Raw genomic sequence first — 9,506 nt, 5'->3', positions numbered from 1 at the left:
GCAGAGGAAAGCTGCTGGCTCAGCCACCCTGCTGTCACCTGTGGGCTGGGCGTGGGGTGAGGGCCAGGGGGTCTGGGGTGCTGCAGCGGCGTGGGCTTGGCTTTGACCTCCTGCAGCACCGGGCCGTGGGGGGGCACGTGCTGACACAGCCTCTGTGTGCATCAGAGCTCTTTTACACCGTGAGCCCAGGACAGAGCTTTCTTCCCGTCTCTACACCTTAGAACAGTCATTTAGCAGCTACAACACATCCATTGCTCACCACAGCAAGTTAAAGGCTTGTTTTGCAGCGAGTTTGCAAGGCCTCGGGGCCAGGGCTTGCCAGGCTCCACCCTGCTGACCTGTTCCTGGCCTGCCTGCAGGGTTTTTACCTCATTTACCTGTAACAGCAAATTTTCTGAGTGACCAGGTGCCTGTGAGTAGTTTTACTTCTGTTTATATTGGCATAGCACAACCAGAGTTTTATATAGATAGCACTAACAAGCAGTTATTCTATATAAAATATTTACGATGCTGACATGATGATGTACTATAGAGGAAACACCGGCTTGGGATGATAGCAGCAGCCTTGAGAAGTGACGACGGAGGACGTGGCGTGGAGTACAGGCGTGAACAGGCAAGAGCCGGGGCTGAGGCTCAGCAACGCAGCCCCCACGGCCATGAACAGCTCAGCCAGCCCCAGGTGCGGTGGCTCAGCTCAACATAAGGTATAAAAACATCAAACAAAGAATAAAAGAACTTGGCAGAGAGCAGCAGGCCTGAGCTCGTGTCACCCCACGCGTCCGTTCCCGGCGTGATGATGAGCACAGTGTGGAGCCCGGCAAAGAGCTTCCCCTTCTGTCTGTGCTTCAGCCGTGCGCTGTGATTGCTACACGCTGCTTAATACTGCAACTTAAGTGCACTGCCGTGTCACCGGGCCATGGCGAGCTCCCGGGCCACTTCAAATGACTTCAAATAAGTAAAATTTGTATTAAACATTAATAAACATCAATGAACATTCCACATGTGGAATATCTAAAAGGACCTGTTCAGAGAGCGGTGGGCTCTCCGCTGCGACTGTGGGCTCTACTGCGAGAAGATGCCCTTGAAGCGGATCTTGTCCTCGGCGTCCTTCTCCCGCAGTCGGGCTTCCAGGCTCCGCAGCTCCTTGGAGACGACGGGGCGCAGCGAGGGGTCGAGGGCCAGCACTTTGGCAAAGTCAGCCTGCGCCTCTGCCACGTTCCACACCGCCGCATGGGCCTTCCCCCGCTTGAAGTAGGCCTTGACGTTGTCTGCGGGGAGAGAGCTGCTGGGCTGGCAGAGCGCAGGGGGGGCTCCCTGGTACCTGCTCGCTCCGCTGGCGTGCACCACGGCTGGCCAGGCTGGCCCGCCGCTCCTTACCCTCGTACTTGTTGAGGATGGAGGAGCAGTGATCCAGCACCTCGTAGTACTCCTCGCACTGCAGCTTGCACTGGCAGTAATTTAACAGGAGGGGTGTGATCTTCTGGTCAAGCTCGATCCAGTCCGGAGAGCCGGGCTGTTCCTGCAGGATGAGACAGAAGAGGGAGAGTGAGGGGAAGCTCCCAAGAGGGCTGCAGGGAAGACTGCACACCCCCCAGCCAGGGCGGCGGGGGAGCCCCACCTTCATCTGCAGGTTCTTGAGACAGGCGATGGCATCGTAGTATTTGGCAGCTGCCTCCTGCACCTTGCCCTGCCGGTACAGCTCGTTGCCTTCCTTGTGGATCAGGGGTACAGCCTGCAGCTTCTCCTCATCCGTCATGGCCCACGGATCCTGCTGATAGGAGCCGGGCGCCTCCACCTGCCAGCACCCCGTCGTGAGGGCAGAGCCCCAGCGCCCCGCCGCCCGCAGCCTCCACCCGGGGCATGGGTGCCACCGGCCATCCTTGGGCTGCCTCTGTTGGCACGGTGCCTCACCTTGAGCACTTCGATGTCGAAGATGAGGGGCTGGGGGTTCTTCTGGAGCTCGTCGAGGTCGGGGTAGCCCAGGGAGTAGTGCTCGTGCAGCTGGGCGATGCTGCAGCAGTGCCGCTGCCCCTCCAGCGGGTCCTTCCCCGCTGCGATGTTGCGCAGGCTCTTGGACACCAGCGGGTAGAGCACCACGTGCTGTGGGGCAGGGGGAGGTGGCGCTGGGCCGGGCTGCTCCCAGGGTGGGGACAAGGACGTCCCCGGGGTCCCACCGCGGGGCCGGGGGCTCGGCGAGGCGGTTGCGCGAAGTGTGAGTGAAGGCCACGCCCCCACGCCGGCAAACCACGCCCTGCAGGGCATAAAGCCCCAACAAACCACGCCCCCAAGCGCACAGGCCGCTCACAGCGAGCATCAAGCCCCGGCCCCAAGCCCCGCCCACCTTGGCGTCGCAGCGGAAGCGGGCGCGCTCGCCGGCCCGCATGGTGCGCAGCACCGCCTCCCACACCGGCAGCTTGAACTTCTTGCCCACGATGAGCTCCATGGGCTTCCCCCGCGCCCGGCTGTCGTCCAGCGGCGTCTCCTCGTCCCCACATCGCAGCGTCCGGTAGTGAAAGGTGGCCTGAAGGGGGACAAGGAGGCCGCGGCGTCACCATGGCGACCGGGGGAGGAGGGGCTGCACATGCGCGCTGCGCCGTCCAGCCCCCCCTCCCCCGCCCCCACCCGTCCCCTCGCCCCCGTCTCCGTCCCGGCGGCGGCGGTGCGGTTCTGACCTTTGTGCCGTCGCGGAAGTCGGGCAGCGGCCCGGTGCCCTCCCGCAGCACCTCCTTGTACACGCCGTCCGCCCGCAGCTGCTCGACCTGCTGCGCCATCGTCCCCGCGCCGCCCGCCCCGCCCCGCCTCGGCCGCCTCCGCCGCCGCTCGGCTCTTTCCGGAGCAACGCGGCCGCGCGGCGGCGCCCCCTATCGGCGGGGGGTGGGTACGGCGGGGGCGGGCGGGGACTGCGGGCCGTGGGCGGGGCCAGCGCCGGGCAGCGCTTTCCGCCGGCCCCGGGCGCCCTTTGGGGGAGCCACGCGTGGGATTCAGGGATCAAAACCTCTCGTGAACCTTGGCCACCGCCCTCTCCCGGTGTCCCTGGCCCGCGGAGGGGTCACTGCTCGCCCTGGGGACACCAAAGCCTTGTCATCCCCTCCTGCCATCCCTGGCGGGGTCCCCATTCTCAGTGGGGTCCCCATCCCTCGCAGGGCCCCCATCCCTGGCAGAGTCCCCGTCCTTGGTGGAGTCCCTATCCCCAGCAGGTCCCCATCCCCTGTGGGATCCTCATCCCTGGCAGGTCCCCATCCCCAACTGCTCCCTGGTTGCCATGTGTGGGCAGGAGGGACAGGCAGCTACAGCCGGTCCCCACTGCACCACCAGCGGGGACGTTCCATGTGACACCAGCACTGGGCTCAGAGACACACACACACACACACACACACACACACACACGGCCTCGAGGTGACACAGGGCCATTTGCAGGTGGCAGGCCCCCAGCCCCGCGTGGCGGCCAGCAGCATGTGGCGGTGCTGCCCACGCTGCCTGCAGCTGTGCCCCCCGTGTGGTCACACCACCGCCAACGGCTGCTGCTGCGTGTGGCCCCTCGCCCGCCTGTGCTTCCGCAGGTGGCTGGGCCCTGCCGCTGCCAGCAGGGTTTGGGGCTGTCACTGTGCTTGTGGCGGTTTTGCCTGGGCGGGCACATCTGCAGCCCCTCACCGCCTGCTGCATCGCCTCCTCCTCGCCCTGCACCGCATCCCAGCGCCCCGGCCCTGCCGTGGCCACCACCATTGCTCAGCGCTGACAGAGCCTGCCAGATCCCGTGGCCGTGGGTGGCTCGGCCCCATCCTCATCCTCACACGCAGCTGAGGCCTCGCGGGAGCTCATGCTCCTTCCCACCTCCCACCTCCCCCCACATTGGATTTTGCTGGTGCTCGGTCCCGGCTTAGCCAGGCGGGTTGCCCCTGGCACCAGCTCAGCTCCCTGCTCCCCTCAGCAGCATTAACCGCAGGCAGGTGCGGGCCCGCGGAAGCACAGTGTTCCCGGCAGTGCTGCAGGTGGCTGGGGAGCCACGTGTGGTCGATGCCAACGTCGGGGTCCCTGCCTGGGGGGAAACCGCCTCCTTCCTGCCCGCGCTGTTGCTGGATGCCAGGCACACCTGCAAGCAGTGCCGCCATGTGCCGCCGGCATCCACAAGGAGCTAGGGACGTGCCACCTGCAAACAGGGGGGAGCCTCGGGGCTGCTTTCACCTCGGTGTCTCCCGCCTTGGGGGTCTCCAAGCATCCCAGGGAGGGGAGCACCCCAAGAATGGGTGCTGGGGTCTTGGGGCTTTGCTCCGTGCTGGTGCAGAGGGCAGCCTCGTGGAGGCTTTGGTAGATTTTGGGGTGAATCCTGTTGCCACAAGGACTGGGCTTCACCGGGCTCTGGCAGCAGGGTGAGCTCCATGGGCGGACACGAGTGGGAAGGGTCCATGTGCCCTGTGCTGGCGGCAGGTGCCTTGGGGAGGCCTGGCCTCCCCCCGAGGACATCCGGGTACCGACCCACCATGGCGAGATGTGTGACGCCAGAAGCGGAGCTGAGCCTCATATTTGGGCACGGAGCAGGTTATTGGAGGCCGGGCCCCGGCAGCTGGGAGATAACCCACTTGATAACGGCTCAAAAGGTGCTGCCGCCTCCATTGGCTCCCTGCTGCGGTGCTGCCTATATATATCCCACCCCACCCTGGGGGGTCCGGGACGGCAGGATGGTGCCTGTCAGGGTGCTGGGGCTTCTGCTGTGTGTGAAGCTCTGGGGGGGTGAGCAGCAGGGCTGGAGGCAGCAGCCATGGGGCAGGGACCCCCCTCCGGCTCTGGGCTCAGCACCCTCCTTGCTGCAGGCACCGAGGACCTGCGGCTGGTGGACGGAGGTGGGCGCTGCGCTGGCCGGGTGGAGGTGAAGCACAGGGATGAGTGGGGCTCAGTCTGCAATTACGACTTCGACTGGGATGCCCGTTGGGCCGCCGTGGTGTGCCAGCAGCTGGGCTGCGGCGCGGTGGCCCATGCATCCGTCTATGCCCCGTTTGGGCAAGGCACCGGCCGAATCTGGCTGCAGCCCTTCTTCTGCCGGGGTGACGAGAAGACGCTGCAGGACTGTCCCCACTTTGGCTGGGGAGAGCACTTCTGCGGCCACGAGCGGGACGTGGGGGTGATCTGCAGAGGTGAGGTGGGGAGACTGGCCATGCTGGGACACCCGCCATGTGCCAGGGCATCCCTGGGCAGGGCTGAGACCGTGCCGGTGTCCTGGTACAGATGCGGTGGAGCTGAGGCTGGTGGGTGGTGAGGATCCCTGCGCCGGGAGGGTGGAGGTGAAGCTGCAGGGACGCTGGGGCACGGTGGCAGATGAGAGCTGGACCATGGAGGACGCCGAGGTGGTGTGCCGGCAGCTGGGTTGTGGCTCGGCCATCAACTCCTATGACGCCAGCAGCCGCTTCGGCAGGGGGTATGGCCCCATCAACCTGGCTATTGTCAGCTGCCGCGGGGACGAGGCCACCCTCTGGGACTGCGAGATCCGCGGCTGGGGACCCTACACCGGCGTTCACAACTTTGACACTGCTGTCGTCTGCCAAGGTAGGAGCTGGGTGGTGGTGGGGGACGTGCCGAGCCTGGTGCATCCCCCTCCGCTGACCCCCACAGATGTCCTGGTAGGGTTTGCCCGGCTGATCGGTGGTGATGGTGCTTGTGACGGGCGGCTGGAGGTCTGGCAGCACCGAGCCTGGGCCAGCGTCTGCGAGGACCACGTGGACATGAAGGCTGCCCAGGTGCTGTGCCAGGAGCTGGGCTGCGGCGCGGCACTGGCCGTCCACGGCACCGGCTGGTTCGAGTCAGAAGCGGGGCTGCGGTGGGACCAGGGGTTCAAGTGCACTGGCAGTGAGCCCCTCCTGTCCCGCTGCAGCCGCCAGCCGCCCCGTGGCCAGGGCTGCGCCAGCCACGCCAGCATCGTCTGCTCCCGTAAGCGCTGGGGATGCTGGGGGGTGCTGCTGGGGGGTGCTGCCAGGGGGTCCCTGCACCGTCCCCCCCTGCCCTCAATGCCCTTTCTGCCACAGCTTACACAGGTTTTCGGCTGGTTGGCAACAGCTCGAGCTGCACCGGGCGGGTAGAGGTGGAATTGGGGGGGACGTGGGGGTCCCTCTGCGCCACTGGCTGGGACCTGCCTGATACCCACGTGTTGTGCCACCACTTTGGCTGTGGCCCTGCTGCCACCGTGCTCCCGGGAGGCTCCTTCGGCAGCGGGGACGGGCCACTGCAGCGGCACGCCTTGGTCTGCAGCGGGAGCGAGCGGCACCCGGGCAAGTGCCCCACAGCGGTGCTGGGGGAGCCCGCCTGCCCCCCCGGCCACGCCGCTGCCATCAACTGCTCAGGTCTGTATGGCACCCACTAGGAAAAAGCCTGAAGGGGCTTTTGGGACACCCCAAAAATCGGGAGTGGAAGACGCAGGGTCATTTTAGGGCAAGGGGAGGGCCACGGCCCCATGGCCCCGCTGGTGATTTTGCAGGCATTGCCGAGCCCCTGCGGCTGGTGGAGGGGGAGAGCCGGTGCGAGGGGCGGCTGGAGGTTGCCACAAGACCCGGGGCCTGGGCCCATGTGCTGGCAGGGCTGTGGGATGACTGGGGTGCCAGTGTGGTGTGCCGGCAGCTGGGCTGCGGTGTGCCAGAGAAGGTCTACGCCATGGCGGGCTCAAACACAGCGGAGCTGCAGGGGCTGTGGTGTGCCGGCACTGAGGAGAACGTGGCCCAGTGCAACGTCTCGGGGACGGCCGCCACACCAACCAGCGGCCCCGAGGAGGTGGCCATTGTCTGCTCGGGTGAGTGTGCCGGGAAGGGCCGGGGGTGCCAGCACCCCGAGCGGCTGCCCCAGCCCGGTCCCCTCCGTGCCTCGCAGGCAGCCAGCGGGTGAGGCTGGCAGGCGGCCCTGGGCGCTGTGCCGGGCGGGTGGAGGTCTACGTCAATGGCACCTGGGCCACCGTCTGCCAGGACACCTGGGACCTCCTGGATGCCACCGTCGCCTGCCGCCAGCTGGGCTGTGGGGTGGCACTGGCGGCACCCAGCTCGGCTCGCTTCGGTGCCAGCACGGGGCCGCTGTGGCTGGGTGCCGGTGGCTGCACCGGGATGGAGGCGTCTCTCTGGGACTGCCCGGCCTCGGCATGGCACGGCTGCCAGCGCGGTGGTGGGGCGGGTGCCATCTGCTCAGGTCAGTGCTGTGTCTCCCCAGGTTGGGGACCATCCCCCCCGGGGGGGTCCCAGCCTGGCTGCTCCGTGACCCCCCACACCCCCTTGCAGAGCAGCTCTCCCTCCGGCTGGTGGGCAGCAGCAGCCGCTGCAGTGGGCACCTGGAGGTGCTGTACAATGGCACTTGGGGCCGCGTGTGTGCCAATGGCACCAGCCCCGCCACGGCCACTGCAGCTTGCCGGCAGCTGGGCTGTGGCGACGGGGGGAAGCTGATGGCTGCCTCTGCCCGGGCCTCGGCCCCTGCCTGGCTGGCCTGGGTGAGCTGCAAAGAGGGGTCCCGCTCGCTCTGGCAGTGCCCCTTGGCACCCTGGCACCTGCAAGCCTGCAGCCCCGGCGGGGACACCATCATTGCTTGTGATAAGGACATTGATGGCAGGAGCGGGACGCCCACCCTGTCTCCGGGGAGCCACTGTCCAGATGGTGCCGATTGCACAGGTAGCTCTGCCCATGCCAGCAGCCCCCATGCCAGGATGGCTGGGATCTGCCTGCTCACACTGCCTGGCCATGTCCCCACAGATGACCCCAGCAGCATCACCCCGACAGCAGTGGCAAGGACTGTGCCAGTGCCAACGATCCTGTGCATAGTGCTGGGGACACTGCTGTGCCTGACCCTGGGTGCCCTGGCCGTGCAGACGTGCCGTGCCCGGGCTTGGTGCCAAGGTGGGTCCTGGCTGGTGGATGCCAGGGAAGAGCTGGTTTGGGGGTCCCGGGCTCCCCCTGCCGTGGGCAGTGGGTGGCCCCAGTGCCACCCACGCTGCCCATGGCCCCAGGTGAGCACTGCTTATTCTTTCAGGCCCTGGTAGAGCTGCAGGTGCCATGGGTGATGCTGTCTATGAAGAGCTGGAATATGCCTTGATGCCGGCGTACCAGGAGATGCCCAGTCGCTTCGGTCAGTGCCACCCCCCATGCCCGGCACCCTTCCCTGAAGCGGGGGGGAGGCTCTGCCCCCCAGCCTCACCGCAGCACCGTGTCATGGTGGTGCGGCACTGTGTTGTGGGGGGTGTCCCTGGTCCCACCATGGCCCCACTCTGTGGCATCGGGCAGTGCCGGCTCTGGCCACCCCCAACACCCCATGTCCCCCCTCCAGGGTCTCTGTCGGAGGGGTCGGAGACAAAGTTGCCGTATTACACTGGGGATGACGTGGAGGAGAGTGACCCCAAGGCAGCCTCAGGTAAGGGCACGGGGGCAAGAAACCAGTGGGGAGCCCTGGGGAGGGGGGACACAGCCAGGTTTTGGGAAGCTGCAGGGACACGGCCGCCCTTGCCTAGGCAAGCCCAGCTTGACTGCAGCTCTCATTAGCAAAGCATCACCTTCGCCTGCCGATGAATCCCTCCTGCAGCTCTGCCTGAGAGCGTGCAGCCCCAGTGCCACAGGCACATCCCCGGTGGCGTGGCTGGAGGGGGGGTGGCACAGCCAGACCCCTGCCCTGGCCTCCAGTTCACTCCCATGCACCCCGGTGCCTGTCCCAGACTCCCCTGCCCTGCTTGAGCATGGCGCCCCGGACGGCTATGATGATGCCACAGCCGTGCCAGAAGAGTCTCCCGCTCCCAGCACTGGGGATGTCTCCAAGGGGGTGGCACGGCCAAGCTGGGGCTGTGTCTCACCCACAGGTAAGAGGGGCCACAGCTGCCCTGTCCCCTGGAGAGCCACTGCTGGGGGGGGGGGGTGTTGGCTGTGGTGGCGGGCAGGGAGCAGGCAGCAAATCCATGGAGGCTGCAGCAAGACCCCACTTGGGGTCTGGCATGAGGGACATAAAGCAGCCCCTCCCCAAGGCACCAGCCTTTGCTGTCCCCCAAGGTGGAAGCAGTCCCCCTCCAAGTCCCCCAGAAGCCACCACAGACCCCCTGGCACAGCCCCCGAGGGACACAGACTATGACGATGCTGATGTTAGCACCCTGGCGACATCACTGTGAGGACACCTGGGCTGCACCGTGGGGTCCCCTGGGAAAATGTCTGCAGGGTGGGGGGGTTCTGTCCCCAAGAAAGGGTGGCCCTGGCCACAGAAGTCACCTCTCCCTGCCCAGAACTGCAGTGCAGCAGCAGAACAGCTCCTGTGTCTCTCCCACGAGCAGTGCTGCAGGGATTATTTTTTATTATTATTATTTCACTGGGAATTTATCTTTTTTTTCCTATTAAAACCCCCAAAATTTTCTATTGAAACTCAAAATGGCTGGAGACTCATTTCCAAGACTGGCACCTCGCTCTGAGGTCCATCAGCCATCCCTGGGGGATGCGGGACAAGAGCTGGACCCACAGACACACCCCTGGGCATGGTGGGGACGGGGGAAGGATGGGGGAGAGCGTAGGGGA

General features: G+C 66.0%; 2 protein-coding genes across 2 annotated transcripts; one reads left to right on the top strand and one right to left on the bottom strand.

Moving 5' to 3' along the window:
- Positions 1 to 407: 407 nt before the first annotated feature.
- AIP (AHR interacting HSP90 co-chaperone) lies at positions 408 to 2,827 on the bottom strand. Its single transcript, XM_080404155.1, has 6 exons — positions 2,673 to 2,827; positions 2,342 to 2,521; positions 1,912 to 2,100; positions 1,619 to 1,795; positions 1,378 to 1,519; positions 408 to 1,268 (listed from the first exon to the last, which is right to left on the bottom strand). Exons 1-6 carry the CDS (start codon positions 2,769 to 2,771, stop codon positions 1,063 to 1,065), a joined length of 993 nt encoding a protein of 330 aa, XP_080260281.1. The 5' UTR covers positions 2,772 to 2,827; the 3' UTR covers positions 408 to 1,062.
- Positions 2,828 to 2,957: 130 nt separating this feature from the next.
- On the top strand, positions 2,958 to 9,363 carry LOC308070359 (scavenger receptor cysteine-rich type 1 protein M130-like). Its single transcript, XM_080404123.1, has 13 exons — positions 2,958 to 4,728; positions 4,809 to 5,129; positions 5,221 to 5,538; positions 5,617 to 5,919; positions 6,015 to 6,329; positions 6,464 to 6,772; positions 6,850 to 7,158; positions 7,248 to 7,631; positions 7,713 to 7,856; positions 7,990 to 8,085; positions 8,284 to 8,367; positions 8,666 to 8,806; positions 8,994 to 9,363. The coding sequence occupies exons 1-13, from the start codon at positions 4,377 to 4,379 to the stop codon at positions 9,107 to 9,109; spliced, it is 3,192 nt and encodes a 1,063-aa protein (XP_080260249.1). The 5' UTR covers positions 2,958 to 4,376; the 3' UTR covers positions 9,110 to 9,363.
- Positions 9,364 to 9,506: the final 143 nt, after the last annotated feature.

This window comes from Falco punctatus (assembly GCF_963210335.1).
Source record: "Falco punctatus genome assembly, chromosome: 10".
NCBI classification, from domain to species: Eukaryota; Metazoa; Chordata; class Aves; order Falconiformes; family Falconidae; genus Falco; species Falco punctatus.
Note: the sequence above shows the minus strand (reverse complement) of the source record. Positions and strands in the feature narration are given on the sequence as shown.